Source organism: Phoca vitulina, unplaced genomic scaffold (genome assembly GCF_004348235.1).
Source record: "Phoca vitulina isolate PV1807 unplaced genomic scaffold, GSC_HSeal_1.0 scaffold82, whole genome shotgun sequence".
Lineage (NCBI taxonomy): Eukaryota > Metazoa > Chordata > Mammalia > Carnivora > Phocidae > Phoca > Phoca vitulina.
Window position 1 is genome coordinate 2,569,850 of NW_022589785.1, and position 18,916 is coordinate 2,588,765.

Genomic DNA, 18,916 nt, shown 5'->3' on the forward strand with positions numbered 1-18,916 from the left:
AGTGAATGAGACATTTTCTGAACAAAATCATTTGAAGATATAATTCTAGAGCCCCAGGAGGCGTGTTGGCACTCATTGTTTTTGACAAGCCCTTTCTAAACCCCACCCTTGAATTCTGTTTCTAGCATTTAACTAGCTGTGAGAACCCTTGACAATTCATTAAAAGGCTCTGAGTTTCAGCTTCCTGATATGTACAATGGGGACCACAATCACAGCCTCAGAGGATATTAAAAACATCTATGAGTTCGTACACCTGTGTCTGACACATGGAAAATGGCCAACAGAGGCCGTTTCCCTCTTCTTTGCAACCTGAGAGGTCCTAATAGGGAGTCGGAATTAAAAGAGCATTCACTTGGCATTACAGAGCACCCACCAAGGCATGTTCTACACCTTGGTTTAGCAATAATATTTAATAGTGTAAGGTGAAATCAAAGTTGTATCCATCTACTGAAAAATCCTATCTACCATGGGAAACCGAAATGACTCATATTGTACAGAATCTGGACTCTCTTGCCCGTTTGACTCATTTTCAAAGACAAGTTAGACAAACAGCTTTTTTCCTCCTTGTAACTTTCTTCCAACTACAATTCTCTATCTCTTTTAAATTTAGCCATTTCCAACATTCAAAAACGCTGTAATCCAAAGCCCTTACCCATTATAAACTATGCCGAGTTTTTATCTCTGGGGCTTAACACTCAACACTGAGCCAAAGTAGGAGGAAGCAGACAAGAAGAAAAATACAGTAAAACATTAGTTTATGCTTGATTGAAAGAAAGTTTGTACATACGCACACTCCTCTTGTTCTTTTTCTCTTCACTCTGCTGTTAGCCCTGTTTGCTCCTTCTGTGTCCTTCTTTGGAAATGGTTTTTCTCATACATAGCATTGATCAGAAACGTTCCCAGTTTTAGCTTTCATGTAATTATGAAGAGACCATGTTTATATGGAAAAAAGGAAAGGTGGGCCCATCTCTTTAGTCATTCAATGACTAATTTCCCTGAGGGTCAGTGACATTCCAGGTAGTGTCCTGACGGTAAAGTGGACAGACCCAATCCCCACCCTCAATGGCTCTCGAGTCCAGTAGGGAGGGAAAGACGTTAGAAAATGAACCTCATGCAATAAATAACGCTGTGATTGGGGCAAGCAAGAAGGAAGCAGTGAAGCCCAGAGCAGTAGAGCTACCCAGACTTGACAACAACCCAAAAGAGATCTCCTAAGTTGTCGACAGGACTGTGGCACCCAAAGCATCACGAAGAAACAAGTCCAGAAGGAGAGGTGGTTTGCCGGGGATGGCTACAGTAAGGAAATCGGTGTCATTATCCCTCAGTCTTCCTACTCCATCTTCACAAGAAAGGCTGTCTCCAACCTTGATGTGATAATCAATATGTGATGCATACAGTTTCAACCTCACCAGGTCTAATTAATAGATGTATATGTGAACTTCCAGGAAGATCTGAACATTATCCCATGGCTATGCCCTTTCATGGACAGGATAGGTCAATCCAACTTCTGGCTTTAAGTGGAAGCGTCCACTGTGGCTTGATCCATCTGTGACATTGAAGGTGAGGACACAGAAAATGGACTGAAGCCCCCTACCCCCGCCATCAGCAACATGCTTGTGGGAGGCCCGCACGTTGAGGCAAGGGAGGGGAATGAATGTCAGACAGCTATGAGCCAAGTCCTGTGACGGGAAGGTACTCAGTCCTTCCTAAAAGCAGAAAGCTTTTGTGAGGGCTGCCAGAAAAATGAAGTGTTCTCTCCCAATGTTTCTAATTAGCAGTGAGATGAGCAGCATGCACAAGAATAAAGAAAAAGACAAGTTTGCAATGATAACTTTGTCTCCATCAGACAGTATGTTTTTGGAAGTGACAGATCCTTAAATCAATTCTGCCTCTCCCGGCTTATTAGCACTGACTCCTCACTGCATTAGCATAAGTCTATCAAAAGCCAGGAAAGAACATCTCATTACTTTTGAAGCCTTAACGAGTTTAATGTGTTACTGTGAATCAGAAGAGTTTCATGTGCTGGCCTACGGGTCAAGTTTTGTAACGTGGATGTTAGTTCAAGGTCTGCATTAACTACCAGATCTGGGGAAGTCCACCTCTTTGAGTGTCCAGGATGACGCCTGCTTTCATGGTGCTGCACAGGGGTGGGAGTGGGAAGAAAAGGCCAGAGCAATGACTGAAACACACGCGATCACTTGGGTCATGCTTTGCTACAGTCATGCTGCTCTATTGACCGTGTGTCAGGAGAAGGTGTCCACCCAGTTTGGAGGTTCCCCCCACAGTGTGTTCTTTTCCTCTTCCAGTCCCCCTCTCATCCAGTGAATACTCATGGAGGGCCTCTTAGGTACTAGACACTGCTAAGGGCTAGTAATGTAGAGATAAGATGTGACCACATGGCGTTCAGCGACAACCCCCCCCTCCCTTGTTGGGACTGAGCTAATTTATACAATTTAATTCCAGTTAACCAACAAGGATACTTCAGGGTTCTATGCACTGTGTGCCCAGACTTTTCAAAATCCTGGATGGGAGGTAGAAAAAGGGGTGAGGCATGGGGGGACGGTCAGCTCCACAGCAGCATCCTCTGTCCCTGCATTTTAGCTTCTCCCCACCTGTGTAAGCCCTTCCTGCCTGCAGGAAAAGCAATGCCCTGGGGGGAAAGAACCCCAGGGGATCCCACACTGGCAGAAGCAGAAAGCAAATGCACACTCATGGGGACATGCATGGTTGGAGGTGGCTGGGGAAAGAAGTGGTCCCTATTTGAACAGAGAGTTGACACCAGGAGATGGAGGGGGAAAGGCTGTATGGGACAACGGAGCCTGAGCACCAGCGTCATCGGCAGGAACTCCTCGGCCACCGCCATTCTCTGTGGGCTATGATGTATGTGGAAATGCTTGGATGACAGCGGAACTTTGAGAAAAGTCCTCAGGCGCAGAGGGCAGAAGCACTGCAGGGTGGAGAAGGGGGCAGGAAGGCCAGGCTGGTCATGGGGGCATGTTGTGGTTAAGAGCCTGGCCCAGAGGAGGGGAGAAAAAGGGGTAGAGAGTAGGATCACACTGAGTTTAGTGATTGATTAAATAAACAGCAATACAGGAAAGGGAAATTTAAGGACAAATGATTCAAAGGCCTCAAAACTAAGGAACTTGGGGAGGAAAGATGGAGGCTTTAAAGTAAATGGGAAAAACTGGGAGTAACAGTGTGCCAGCCTGGGCAGCTTCCTGAGCAAAGGTCTGATGGTGCATGTGCTGAGCTAGAGGTGAATTCCAGGGGGACGATCAAGCCTCGAAACCAAAGGAGACACGGGGCCAGGGACGTAGACATGTGTCCTCAAGGAAGATTATGTTTCCAAGGGAAAGTAAAGTAACCAAGGGTAAGTGAGGGGAAGATGGGAAGCCACGGAAGGAGACGAAGGGGTGCGTGCAAAGCCTCCCCCACCTGGGTATGTGCTATGTTGAGGAGAGAGAGATACAAGCAGAAATATGGTCAACCATCAGACACTGAAGAGAACAGAAGCCTGAGGCCTGAGCAAGGACCATCCTTCTCTCTCTCTCCAGGTCTCCATGGGTGAGGGGCAGAGGGAGGCTGTGTTACTGTTCAGATCATATTCACTCCATGGGACTCCCTGCCCCACTGATGTTTGGCTTGATGCGTGACTGGCTTTAGCCAACCGAACATGAGTGGACAAGAGGTGAGCAGGGCTTTAAAAGTGTCTGTTTTTCTCGGTCCTTTGCTATCCTGATTTCTGCTATGAGGAGAGTCTTGTCTGGTCACCACTGGTCACAGAAAGATGAGACACAGGGACCTAAGCCCAACAGGAGCCTACGCAGAACCACCCCAGCTGATCGGTAGCCCCAGAGCAAGAAATACATGTCTGTGGTTACAAGTCTCTGAAATCTTGAGGTGTTCGTGACACTATTGGAGGAAAACCTGACTTGTACAGTGTGAGCTGTGGGTCTGACAAGGTGAAACGGGCTCTTTTAAGAATGGCACCCCTCCAGTGCCTCCTTAACCACCGTGCTCAAATCATAAAAGGACAAATGGGATGAAAAACAATGCCTATTTTAGCCGGTTCAAAGAGGAACTTGGTGGCTATACTGGGGTCATTTTCCCAAAGCAAGGTAAGTCAAGAGTTATATATTAAATGTCTTAAATATCGATTGTTAGATAAAGCTGCACAGAATCAATCAGAAAGAAAAGGTCAGGGAATTTCACCGGGGCAAAGGGCAGAGTATACAAAGTCAGGGATATTGAGATTTGATTAGTTCAAAGAATTTTTATGAAATTGATCATGGCAACAGCCCGCCAACAGTTGATGGGACACTGAGAGGGAAGCGCTGAAGGTCTGGATTGGTCAATACATTCGCCCCGCTCCTTCTCCCTCTGGCCCTTCTTCTAGCAGGGATGCCATTCCAAGCTTTGGGACCAGGAACAAAGGACCGGAGACAAGAGATAAAAGGAGAAATGTCTGGTGTTTAATAGTGCTCCTGCCAAGTCTTCATGGCATCTACCAAACAGGCCGGTGCTCTGGGGCCCGGGAACAGCAATGTCAGGGAAACCCAGGGAAATCCAGGCTGTTCATAGTTCCAGGCCCCACACAGGCTGAACGACAGGCACAGGACCCTTTTCCCCGCATCACTGCTGTCTGCTTTTTGTCTTTAGGCGGATTCTACCATTCACCAGATTACCCCTCCCGTGTATAAGGGGAAACTCAGCAATTTCAAGAATGCTGCTTTTTAAGAGTTCATGAGACCTACAAAAGGGGATTCAATTTAGCTACTTCAGAAGTCAGACAAGAAGACCAACCACACTTATCCTTCTTGCTAAGCTGCTGATACCCTAAGAAGCTTACCGAATGCAACTTTCTGAATTTATTTTGTACTCAGCCTTTTGGAAGGAATCTAAATCGGAATCAGGGGCATAAGACCAGAGTCTCCAGTGCGTTCCACTCACTTCTGCAGCTATGTCTCTTCAGTGATGTAATCCCTAACCTGGCATCATCTTCTTCTCAAACATGGATAGCTGAGCCTGAGTGAGTCACCTCATAGATAAAGCCTGCCTCTTGGAATCCAGCCATGTCCCAAGAAGAAAGGACATAAGAGACCCAGACAGGCAAACCCACCCCATCAGAAAGGGAGCCCACCTTCAGATCTTGCAAGAAAGAGGTGAAACCCAGGAGAGAGTAGCTGAGTGGCTGTGACACAGAGGACAATTCTACAGCAGAGGACAGATGGATCTTCTCTTGCAGCCATCATTCATTATCTGGACGCCGTGGCCTTTCCTTCCTCTACACCCTCGCCTGGGGAGGAATTCCTCTGCTCACAGTGACTTTTCTCCCCTCACTCTCCAGGGCCCAGCTCAAATGTCACCTCCCTGGAGGCCTCTTGAACCACCGCCTTACCTCCAAGTAGGCAGAGCGAGGCACAGCCTTCTTTGTTTAGACCTTTATCATAACATTTTGCACATGGTGGATTAATAATTTACACATTTGTTGCATGTTTCACACTGTGAGCTACTGTAAGGCCAAGAATTCCAGCTATTATTCATGCATATATCTCCAGGCTCAGAACCAGCTCTGGCCCAGATTGACTACACACACATAAAATATTTTCAAAATGGGAACCTACCCTAATTTATAATGAAATGGGAAACTCTTTGTTTCAAGAAACAAATAAATGCCCCCCAATTATAATATCCACTTTTACTCCACATAATTCTGGAAATGATTTGGGGTAAGAAAAAAATATTTGATTTGTAAAATAAAAACTTACTAGTTTGGATTGATTGGGAGGTCAGCCTTGATTAGCAAAAAGCCAGAATTAGAAAATATTATAAAGATAATTTAAAACTTTCAAATGTCAGCTGTAACTTAAAATAAGCCAACAATATGACAATGACAGTGCGTGGGTACTTCTTAAAAGAACAGATACAAATAATTTAAAGCAATCTATCAATTGTCCATTTACATGGATTAAATTTGTCCTAGACAATCTTGCTTTTGTAATTTGTTTAAGAAACCCTGCCTTATTTTTTCTTGTTGGAGGGTGGGGGAATCTCTTTGGAATTGGATTAATCATAATCTTCGGTTCCTGACACCCTTTCATCATTGATCCATGCATGGCCTGCTTTCATTGATTTACTTAGTAATTTTTTAATAATTTAATGAGTGCTCACAAAACCACTAACCAAAACAAAAGCCAGAGAATAACATACATCTTATCGTTTGTTACCTCCCATGGAGCCCAATCCCTGCCTCCCCAGCCCGAGGAAAGTCCCATCCCAAATCCCATAGCCATCGTCCCCTGCCTGTCCTTTCTGTACAAATTTTATTGCATCTAGCTATATTCCTAAAACCATATTTTTATTTTAGTTGTTTTAACTCTATTAAAAGGACTTCATGCCATAGGTAATATTTGAGGATCTGCTTTTATTCACTGATTATATTTCCAAGATTTAGCCACATCTTTGGGTTCCCGGTGGCTCATCTCTTTGTGGCTTAAGATTCCATTTTGGGACTATTACTCATCCACTCTCTCACTGATGGCATGTGAGTTTCCAGCATTTTGCTATTGTTTACAGTGCAATTCTGAAAATTCTTGCTCATGTACAAGAGCCTCTCTTGCATAGTACACCTATGGTATAGACCTGAGTCAAAGACTAAGTGATTATTCAGCTTTAGAAGGTAATGCTAACCTGTCTTCTGATGTGGTTGTGCCCATTTACTCTCTCACCAGCCACATATGAGGTATCTCATGGGCCCACATCTTGAGCACTTGGCACTGTCAGATGTAACAGTCACCGTTTGTGATCAGTCTAGAATTAACTGAAGTCATCAGCATTTACACATTGGTACAACCTAAATTAATCCGTGAAATCAGAAAATGCACTGGACTAAAAAATAACCTGCTGTAAAAAAAATTAGAAATATAGAAAAGCATCGAAAGAAACAAAAATAACAGCTGTAATTTATCAAGGTTTAATATTCATTACAATGAAGGAATATTTCCCCTATTATAAGGGCAGCCTATGATTGCAATTTATTTAAAATCTCTTGGGAGCACTCCTTCCAGAACTACTAGTGTCCTCACCGGTCAGCTTAGCATTGCCAAAGTGTCCCTGCATTGTCCCAGGTGCCCAGGAAACAGCAAGATTCTAGCTAAATATCAGAATTAAAAACTGAAGATGTGTTTTGAAATTCATAATGTCTCCCTTATGGGAGGTTCATGTTCTATACAGTGGTTTTAATCTACGCCTCTTTTGATCTGGGAGGAAGAAGGGACTGGAAGTTCTTATTAAACACTTAATAAAAGCAGTTCTTTTATTTTAAATCCATTTTCAGAAACTCCTTTGTAGCACTGCACTTCCTTTCAGCAGCAAGATGCCATTAAGGAAAGCAAAAACAGTCTGCAGAATAACAAGGACACCATAGCCAGGCTGTGGGTAATTGAATGAATGTGCTCCCCAAGGCACAGAGACTCAATTTCTAGGGGCACAGTATATTTTACATCCACTAGAAAAAGACAGTCAGTAAATCGGCCCAGCATGAACAGAGAGTGTGCTCACAGCACATCTTCTGGCGACTGAAATTCAAATTTATGGACATCTCACTGCGGGCCAGGCACTGAGCATTCAGAGAGGACACAGCACCTGCTTCCCACGGTATCGCCATCTGCCTGGGAAGGCACACAAGTCAAGCGACTATGAAATGAGGAAGAACGGAGTAAGTACTATTATTAGGCACCTCAGAGGGGGAGCAAAAACTGATATGGACTTAGGGTCTCTGCGTGGTCCTCAGGGAAACGGTGTGGGATTTGAACAGGGCTCTCATGGGTGATTAGAATATCTGTAGGAAAAGTAGGGCAATTCTGGGCAGCAGGGAGAAGTACTTAATGCACTCAGAGAGTTAGCCAGTTGCTCACTTAAACATTTATTAAGCATAGACTACGTTGCAGGACCGCCCCAGGCACTGGGTAAGCAGAGGTGAACAAAACCAACAATGAAGCTCCTGAAAGACCTTTCTGAGGAGTTACCATGGAAGCAGGAGTTCGAAGGATGAGATTGAACCAGTCATCCCAACGGCAGTGGGCAGAACTTTACAGAGAGAAAGAAGGGCACAAGCTAAACTTTAGGGTGGGACAGTCCTTGGAATAGCCTTAGTGGTGAGAGGAGGCTCGGGGGCAGACAGGCACATGTCAAGCCGAAGGGCCAGAGGTGCCATTCAACAGGGAGAGGGGAGATCACCTGCCATGAGGACCGTGAAATCTACGAAACATCAGAACCTTTGAGGGGGATGCTTTGTGATGAGTTTAGGGTGCTTTGCGATGGGGAGAACAGGAAGCATGGTCCCACATACATCTGTGAAAGGTCACTCTGAGGGAAGGGGACTGCAAGGCCGAGACACGAGGTGGCGACCGTGGTTCAGGGAACAGACGATGAGGACCCGCACTGTGCTTGTGGTGGTGGAGACAGAGTGGGCGGATTCAAATGTATTTTTTATACCTTTTCTTCTTGTGGTAAAAAACATACCTCCATACTGTTTTCTATAGTAGCTGCCACATTTTACATTCCCACCAACAGAACACAAGGGTTCTGACTGCTTCATATCTTTGCCAACACTTGTTATGTCCTGTCTTTTTGATAGTGGCCATCTTAACCAGTGTGAGGGGATATCCATCTCCTTGTGGTTTTGAGTTGCATTTCCCTGATGGTTAGTGATGTTGAGCATCTTCTCTGGTGCCTGTTGGCCATCTGTATCTTCTCTGGAGAATGTCTGTTCAAGTCCTTTGACCATTTTCGAACCAGATTATTTGTTGTTGTTGTTGTTAGGTTCTAGGAGTTCTTTACATATTCTAAATATTAGCCCCTTATCAGATATATGGTCTGAAAATATTTTCTCCTATTCTATAGGTTGACTTTTTACTCTGTTGACTGTTTCCCTTGCCTTGCAGAAGTCTAAATGTGATGTAGTCGCACTTGCATAATTTTGCTTTTGTTACCTGGGCTTCTGGTGTCATATTCAGGAAATCCTTGCCAAATCCAATGCCATGAAGCTTTTCCTAGGAGTTTTATACTTTCAGGTCTTATGTTTGGGTTTTTAATTCATTTCGAGTTAACTTTTTTTTTTTAATCTCGAGTTAACTTTTATATATGGTGTAAGACAAGGGTCCAATTTCATTCTTTGGCATGTGGATATCCAGTTTTCCCAGCACCATTTGTTAAAGAGACTATCCTTTCCCCCAGTATGTAGCCCTGGCACTCCTGTCAAAGATTATTTGACCTACATGTCAGGGTTTATTTCTGGGCTATTTTATTCCATTAGCCTGTGTGTCTCTGTCTTTATGCCCGTACCTCACTGTTCTGATGACTGTAGCATTGTGATGTTTTGAAATTAGGAAGTGTGTGGCCTTTGGCTTTGTTTTGATTCCTCATAATTGCTCCAGCTTTTTGGGATCCTTTGAGATTCCATATGAATTTAGGATTTTTTTTCCTATTTCTGTAAAAAATACCACCAGAATTTTGATAGGGATTACATTGAATCTATAGATTGCTTTGGGTAGTGTGGACATTTTAACAATATTAGTTCTTCCAATCCATGAACATGGGATGTCATTCCATTTATTTGTCTTCTTTAATTTCTTCCAGCAATATTTTGCAATTTTCAGTATACAAGTCTTTCACCTCCTGAGTTAAACTTATTCTTAAGTATTTCATTCTTTTTGATGCTATTATAAATGGGATTGTTTTCTTAATTTCCTTCTTGAATTATTCATTGTTAGTATACAGATATACAACTGATTTTTGAGTATTGATTTTGTATCCTACAACTCTGCTAAATTTGTTTATTAGTTCTAACAGGGTTTGGGTGTAATCTTTAGGGTTTTCTACATATAATATCATCTCACCTGTGAACAGACATAATTTTACTTCTTCCTGTGCAATTTGGAGGACTTTTTTTTTTTCTTGCCTAATTGCTGTGGTTAGGACTTCCAGTACTATGCTGAATAGAAGTGACAAGAGAGGGTACCCTTGCCTTGTTCCTGATCTTAGAGGGAAAGCTTTCAGTTTTCACCACTGAGTCTGATTATTAGTTGCAAGCTTTTCATACATGGCCTTTATTATGTTGAGGTAATTTCCTTCTTTTCCTAGTTTGCTGAGTGTTGTTGTTGCTGTTGTTGTTTTATCACAAAAAGGTGTTAAATTTTGTCAAATGTCTTTTCTGCATCTATTGAGATCATCATGTGGTTTTTGTTCTTCATTCTGTTAATGTAGGGTATATTACAATGACTGATTGAGGAGGGAAATGGGGAAACTCAAGAGTTGGGATTTAGATATTTTAGACTAGAGATTCCTAGAAGATTCCCATGCAGAGATATTTGGTGGGCAGCTGCACCTACAGATTCAGAGGTTAGAGATGCCTGAGCTAGAGTAGACGAGAAGGCAGCACAGGGTACATTTAGAGAAAAGAGAAGAAGGTATGGTAGCTGGAGCATGGTGTTCACCAAGAGACAAGATGGAAAATAAACCCAGAATGCCTTCCTAGAGCTAGATCATTGTGCCAAGCTCCAAAACTTGGATTTTATTCTCTGTAAACTAATTACAGAAAGGTTCTTTTTTTCCCTTTGCATGATAGAGTTGTTTATTCATGGCTTTATTTCTAATTTAAAAAGTACTATATGTCCATTGTGAAAAAACTGAAAATAAGGAATGGTAGAAAGAATAAAATACCAAGCATGTGTAATTCCACCATCCACCTATAATTACCACTAACACTATAGCCTATTTCCTTGTAAGGATTTTTTGTCTTATTTTTCATACTACCCATATTTTGTATATTTTAAACTATACTATATGTAATAATTCTATATCCTATTTTTTTCACTTAATATTTTGTAATAAACATTTGGCTATATGATGAAAAATTCTCTGTTAAACATAATTTTAATTACAATGTAATATTATATTGGATAGATATAAAATAATTTGACATTCAATTATTGTGGACATTTAGGTTTTTCAAATTTTCTATAGTGGGGCACCGGGGTGTCTCAGTCGGTTAAGCGTCGACTCTTGATTTCAGCTCAGGTCATGATCTCAGGGTCATGAGGTCGAGCCCCCCATAGGGCTCCAAGCTAAGTATGGAGCCTGCTTAAGATTCTCTCTCCCTCTCCCTCTGCACCTCCCTCCCCACTTGCTCTCTCTCAAATAAATAAATAAATAAAATTTTTTGTAATATATAGACTTATTATAAATATTCCTATGAATACCTCCTTACTCCATTTCCAAAATGAGAATTTGGAGGTAAAAGGGCATGAACATTTAAGGATTTTTGATACTACTGACAAATTATTTTTATATATAAATTGTTTTTTTATATCCCTACTGTATGAGACTGCTCATTCACTGCATCTTTACTATTAATAAGCATTATGGCTTTAAAAATATTTTAAAGTTTTATAGATGAAAAATAATTTACCTGTCATTGAAATTTTCATACAGTTTTCATGAAACTATGAGGCAGAAACCACAGTCTCACAAAACTCCATTCTAGTAAATTCAAACCATGCCATTGAAGTGTTCAATTTTGAGTTTAAATAAAGAATAAGAACAAATTTCTAATAAGACTAGTCCAAAGCAGCAGAAAAGACCTTATTTCTGGCAGTCTGAACTGAGTATCGAAGCTACCAAGGGCAGCCCAACAAAGTCATGCTAAGCATCAAGCCACCCAACATCCTAGAGATAGCTCCCTAAGGACTCATCCTAACTTGCTAGCTTTCTGTATAGAGCAGAGAGGAAAAGATTAATGTGGCAAATTAAGCTAGTTACAGTCTCTCTTCTCTCCCTACCATTGATGAAGAGCTGAACTATAACCCAAAAGTCATTTGTTTTCTATTCAAAAGTCACCTGGAAGCAAAATCACTCAAGCTCCGGTATCATATAAAATAGCTGCGTAGGCACAAGTGTTTGGAGTTAAACATAGTGCCTGATGGGGGGTGGGGGCAGGCACTGGGAAGAGTCAAAGGGTAGTCCCCTTCCTTCTTATGATGAATCTTAATCTAGGTCCATGAAAATTGGGATCAAGTAAAATCTATATTTTCACGCAGGCTGAGGCCTATCAGGGTTGGTTTGGACGGAGATGACCTAGGTGTGGCCACCAGAGTGCTGTAACTGAGGTGGCGTACAGAAACCACCTCTGCGTGCACGTGCAGGGGTTTCAAATGGGCGGCCTTGCACGCCTGCGTCCCTTCATGATCTCATCTCAGAGAAAGCTCTGGACTGGTGGTCTTACAAACTTGAAAATCCTTCGGAGCTCAGCTCAAATATCTCCTCCCCTTCACCACACCGTAAAGCCCCTGTAATATCCCCCACCCTCACTTACACATTTTTATCCACCTTGCATTTTCCTTTAAGCACAACGGCAATTTTAATTAAAAGGTTTTATGTGCTCTGTTGTTTCCGATCTTTCAGGTCCCTGGGAACAGAAGCCATGTCTGCCTTATTCACCACCTTACTCTTGATCTCTAGTGTACATAGTACATAGCAGGTGTTCCAATATTTGTGGAAGGGAGGGAAGGGGGGAAGGACAAGAGCATGAAGACTGCAGATCTACTGTGGGAACAGCCTTTCAATGGGACTCCGAGTCCCTTAGCCAAGATTCTCTTTCCCTTTGACAGTGTCAGAAACGAGCACGGCCAAATCTGCCCTCCTCGCTCTCCCTCATTTTGTGTTTCTACTGCTGGCCAACCATCCTTTTAACACTCACTTTGTTGTTTTCGTTTTTTTTTTTTAATAATTTTTAAAAAATTTATTTATTTGACAGAGAGAGAGAAAGAGCACAAACAGGGGGAGCAGCAGAGGGAAAGGGAGAAGCAGACTCCCTGCCGAGCAGGGCTCGATCCCAGGACCCTGAGATCATGACCTGAGCCGAAGGCAGACATTTAACAATGGAGCCACCTAGGCGCCCCATTAACACTCACTTTGGATACGCAATAACTCTGGTCAGGTTACAGTGGAATCCGACTGGCTGCAGTGCCATTCTGTTGCTGAAGCAGACTTTTATGGTGACCTGTAATTACATTTCAGGGAATAGCCATATTTCCAAGTTCTTGGGGTTACAACACCGTCAAGCCCCTGTAATCAGCACACTGCTACCCAGGGTTAAGGAAAGGGATGCTCCAGGATGCACTGCAGTCATAGAAGAAATAAGACAACGATGTGTGCATGTGGCTGAAGCCTGCTCATACTTCATACACACAGAAGCTGGAGACGACATCCTTACATGCTTCGGCTATTTTCTCAAATATGATATTAATTTTGATAATTAAAAACAGAACAAGCAGTGGCCTGGGAGTCTGGGTGAGATCTCTATTGTTGTGATCCTAGCTCTGACACGAACTTGGCTGTCAGCAGTCTTATTCCGCGCTGGCTTCTGTTAAATAAAGGAGTTCAGCTAGAAGACCTGACAGCACCTTCCACTCTTGACATTACATTATCCAAGTTCATCTAAGAACTTGTCCCCAACTTCATAAGCACCCTAAAGATCAACCCAGCTGCTGGCACTGACCAACACACACTCGGGAGTCTGGGATAAGCATCTCCAAAGAATTACGGTGACGTCTTAGGATTTCCATGATTGCAAATGAAATCATTCAAGAGACAAGCAGATGTCCCTGGGACCTGACACCAGCTAACACAAGATTCTCCGACACACAGGTCTTCTTGACACTTACTAAGCACAGGATGGAGGGCTGAGATGCCTGAAAATCTGGCTACCACCCAGTTCTATGGCCCTCTCTTCTTTCCATTTTCCCCAGCAGCAGGGTGCTTGTGGAAATTATTTTCTGTATGTAAAATAGTCAATCATGATAAAATGTTCCCATAAGCATATAACTTTTACAATCTTTGCAAAAAGCACTTCCCTTCTCTATTCTCAATGCTGGGAGGTCAACTTCCTTCACCTCAGCCCCACAACGCACAGATCCTGTCACTAGTGTTAAATTACTCTCTCAAACAGGCTTCAGCTGTAGTACAAACAAACTCATTATTAATCGGTTTATAACCCAAAAATCACCTCAGTTTTAATTAGCTGGTATGTTAAATTCAAAGTCATGTGTAGGTTTAAACATCCTACAAACAAACCCTCCTTAGAAAACGCGCATCTCTGAGGAGAACTTTCCCTATCTGAAAGGAAATTACCAAAAAGAATAAAGACAGCCCATGAAGGGGTCTGCCCTCCAGGGACACATATTTGTTTCTCCTGCAGCAACTGTGAACAGACTTCACACAAAAGTGCAAATTCCATAGATTTCTTCCATTTAGCTCAAATAGGATGTTTACAAAAGAAAGAGAGAAAAAACCCAACACCCCTTCAGATACAGAGATTGTATCTGAAGATGGAACTGGGAACGGTGTACTACTTGCCTTGAGTAGTAAGACTCCACCCCCAGGGCCTCTCGCACACTGGCGATGTGCTGCTCGAGGGCTGAGCTGGTGGCTGTTGGAAGAGCTGTGCTGCCGCTGGCCTGGAAGTCACTGGAGTTTTCTGCCGCGTTATCACCCAGGTAGTGTTCGTGAAACTTCAGAATTCCTGAAACCAGACAGGCAGAGCCAACCTTATGCAAGACCGGGGCTGCGGGAGGGAGGGCTGGAGACAGGGGATAGCACTCTTGGGCAAGCATGCCACCCAAACTGTGTGAAGAAATCCTGAAATCCGAGGTCTCGAGAGGGCTTTCCAGAATTTGGTCAGTACCCATTTCTACAGCTTTCATCTTCAGGTTTGGTGCTTGAAACCAGGGAATGCAAGATAAGGCTTCTGCTCTTGACACTATATTCAGAAGCTCATGGAATGATGACTACTTCATATGTATTTCCAAACAGATGCTTCTCAGAAGCACCAACTAGGGAAAGTTTTCTTTCCCGAATGGTGCATGAGCATGCCAAGGTAGATTCTCCCCAGAAACTGAAATCCTGAACAAAAATATAACTAGCCAAGTAGAAACTGTGTTACTCAAAGACCTTTTATTTCACAAAAGCTAGTCAAAAATAAATACATCGTCATACAAAGACCAGATAAAAATATTTCAAACCATTTTTAAATAAGACTAACTGGCCAACCATCATTAATGGATTAAAGGAGCAAAAAATTATGGCTGTATGAAACTGAAGCAATCCATAGTGGTTTTCTGGCAATAAACATAGGACATATTCTCAAATGGTAATGAGGTGTGTCAGCCCTGGAAAAGGCTGGTCCTCTCTGATTGGATTAGAGCCCCAGTGAAAGCTTCAGAGTCTCATTAAGAGCAAAGAGGACGGGAAAGAGAAACAATGGGAGCCTCATTATACATGGCTCATTATTACAGGGATTTGGACATACCACCTGTCAAATCATGTCCCCAAAACATAACAATGACAGAGAGAAAGAGCTTGATACCTCCATCATCAGCCATGTCCTCCTAGGCATCAGGCCCCTCTGGGGGGCGGGGTATACACAGGGATTCATTCCACTGCAGCTGACACTCACCAAGTCACCATGAACATCACAACTAAAACCTTCAGCATAAAAAGGTCAGAGATAAGAATGTTCTTTATGGAAAGCCCATAAAAAACAAGGAATTAAGGGGAAAAGATTATAAAAAATAATGCCAAGCCACCAAATGTACAGGTGCGAGTGCTCAAAACCCAAGAGGCATCTGAGAGTTGTCATCCAGCCATCATTTTTTTTTTTTTTTAAATCAAAGGGACAGAAACACAATCAAGAAAATCTTGTCAATTCTCCCTGGCAGTTGAACTTTTTGAAATTGGCTTACAGATATTCAAGAAGCCCATTCTTCAAGATTCCCAATTATAAGATCCACTTCCCCAGTCAATAAACTCTAATTGGATCTGGTGTGTCTCCAATATGGTAAAGCCATCAGCATTTTATTATGCAGAAAATATGGCCCTAGCAGCTAATTAGTGGTTCTGTATTTAGTGAAACAGTTACAGCCTGATCATTTAATGCCGATTTAATCAAAGGGGATTTTTACTTCGGCAATAGATATACAACAGAACTGGTTAAAATGGGTTCTGCTAAACTCGGAAATTTCAAGCATAAGACTTCATTTATATACTGTGATAAGAGTTGCCATTATCATTTTAGTATCTCTAACTTTACCATGACAAAGGGTCACAATTATTAAATCATATCTAGAAAGAACTCATTAGGACTTAAACAGTCATCGCTTTATTAGCTAATGAACAACAGCTGCCTAAAAATAGGGCTGCTGGTGAAATTAATCCTCCTGCTCTTCATGTTCCTTGAAAACTGCTTCCACATTCACCAGCAAGGAGCAGCAATTTCTTGGGGGAATGAGAAAGCTGGGCTGTCTTATTAATTGAATGCCCCACCACAGAATATCCGCCGTGGCTGAGGTTTTGCTGAAAGCCGACACCAGCTCCTTAGTCTGATCTAAGGTAATGCACCTCTTCTACCTCTATTCATTAGACTTTCACAGTCTAGTGTCTTAATTGCCCAGTTCCCACAGAGAGATCTTACCTGCCCCAGGAGCAAGCAGCCAGCTATACAGGTAGCCTGCGGCCAGGGAATAGTAAAGCACTAGTCCCCTCTGGCCATTAACCATCTCTAAGATCTGATCAATAGTGACTGGGGAGTAGGGGTCGGAGTCCTGTTGTCCTGTTTGTCGTTCTACCAGAAGATCGGCAAATGCCCGCGTCCGTCCTCTTTCTGCCACAGCTAGGGCTTCATCATGATGGCCTAGGAAACAAAAGCCACACGTGAGGAGTCCCTGGGGGAGTGTGTTTATCCACAGAGGGCCATCAGGTACAGAGATCCTGGGCAGAAACCTCACTGTCTCTGCACTCCTCTGTGCGGCACAGTCTCCGTCTCACAACCAACCGCCTGCCTCAGATGATGGGTACAGCGCCACGCCACTCACAAAACCCCACATTTTCAGAGTCCCCCCACCACCCTAAGCCATCGGGCTTTCCCCCATCGACAGCCATACCCAAGAGAGCCAACTTTGTTCAGGGGATGGTCCTCAGCCCTGCTCGTTCTCCGATCCACATCCTGAGTTGCTCCCTGGCCTCCTGGCATCTGACCCCATTCACTTTAGCTATTTGGACCTAATGCTTTGCATGCTGGTTACCCTCTCACTTCCCTGCTCAACTCTGATTCTGACTTGGCCTTGGCAGATAAGCCTATAGGACCCGGCTCCTGACCGTCTTTCTCTCTTCGATGCAGCCCCTCTATGCGTTGCACTGTCCAGCCCCACTAGACAGTGTGAGGCACACCCCACCCCAAGTGATACCTCTGTGCCTTTACACCTGCCAGTCCCTCGGCTGAGTGTGTCCTATTCCTTTTCATTGACCTTGGCTCAAAAGGAGGATCCTAAAAGTCACCCTGCCTATCTCAAAGGGCTACTGTACAGATTAACCGAGGTGCTGTACGTGAGGATGCCTGAATGGGTTATTCAAAGTACCACATACATAACAGGTGATGCTTTGTTAGGGCTGAGACCTCATTCCATTCTAGGCTCCCACACCTTCGCTTCTCTCCTCTTCCAGTCCCCACAGGCAAAGGGTTTAAACCTCTGAAGTCTTTAGTTCTTTGAAACTGCTTCTCTCTTTCAAAGCTTTTCCTCAGTCTTTCAGTCCAATTCCTGATCCCACTTTCCCTAAGAGACTAGTCTGTTACCTAGTTTAAAAGCTAAATGCACACACATGAGGGCACCAAAAATATAAAGCAACATACTTTCAAGTGAGGATTGTTTAGAGTGTTGAGAACGAATACAATGCAGAGGATTTGCTTGCATCATAAATATAGATAGGGAAGATTTGCTCCAACTAGGGTCCAAAGAGAGAGTCGGCAGAGGCAGGAGACAAGATGCTGCAGCTCCAACAGCTCTTCAAGGATGCCTAGCTTCCTGCAGCTCCAGTATCAGTAGAAAGTGGGGGTTTACATGTGTGTATGCAAATGTCTTCTTTACCCTATTAAGTTATTAACTGGAACAGCAGGGATGATTTCTGTGCACATTGGAAAATCGGCCCCAAAGTGTTAGGCAGCCTTGACACTGTGATTATAATAGATAATAAATTGTAATCTCAGGCACTGAGCACATTTAATAGATACATTTTTCAAGGGGGAAGTCTGAGCATTCAGATACACACAGCAAAGGACAGGTTCTTATTGACAAGGCCTCAACATCCAACTTCAAAGACATTGTTAGTTCTGGTGAATACCTCTTCCACCCAAGTTCTGGGTTGGGGTAAATGGCCTGCAGAGCCGGACGGGCCTGAGAAGAGGCAGAGGACAGGGCAGCTGGAAGAGGGTGATGGACAGCGGAGGCCCCGGTGAGGGAAATGCATGCTGCCCCAGGGCAAGGCAGCACAGGGGCCTGGGAGAACAACTGCGGACTGGGTCACAGCCCAGGGGCAGACCCAGAGAGTAAAAACATTTACTAGACAGCAAACGAAAAACCTATGGGGCAGAGGAATTAGGGAAGAGGCCAGGCATCTTCTCAGGTACTCTCCCCAGGTATTAATGGTGGGAGGGAACCTGAGGGGAATGGCTGGCTCAGGCATCTCTAGCCCCAGGACACCTCTCCGGCTCCTGGGTCCGCCTGCCAAAACGCTTTGTTTTCACAGCACCGGAGTTTCTTTTACCCCAAGCACCAGTCACACCATACTGGACTCACTGACTTCTGCCTTTCACCAGGCTAAATGCTTCTGGAGGTCAGGAACCGGGCCTCCCTTTCATTCCCAGGACAGGCACACAGCACCTGGTAGGTGCTCTGCACATGTTTGTTGAATAAACGAACACATGTCTGATGACTGGATTGCAGTCGTGGCTTCACGGCCTGTTGTAACAACGAATCAGATTCCGCCCCAGCAACCCTAGAACAACTCAGACACGCAGGCGCGCTCG

General features: G+C 43.6%; 1 protein-coding gene across 1 annotated transcript in view; it reads right to left on the minus strand.

Moving 5' to 3' along the window:
- The window catches only part of TTC28 (tetratricopeptide repeat domain 28), a 614,295-nt gene that overhangs the window by 84,845 nt on the left and 510,534 nt on the right, over positions 1 to 18,916 (minus strand). Inside the window, 2 exon segments of the mRNA XM_032394986.1 lie at positions 14,416 to 14,581; positions 16,529 to 16,747. Of these exon segments, the coding sequence (XP_032250877.1) occupies positions 14,416 to 14,581; positions 16,529 to 16,747 (385 nt within the window).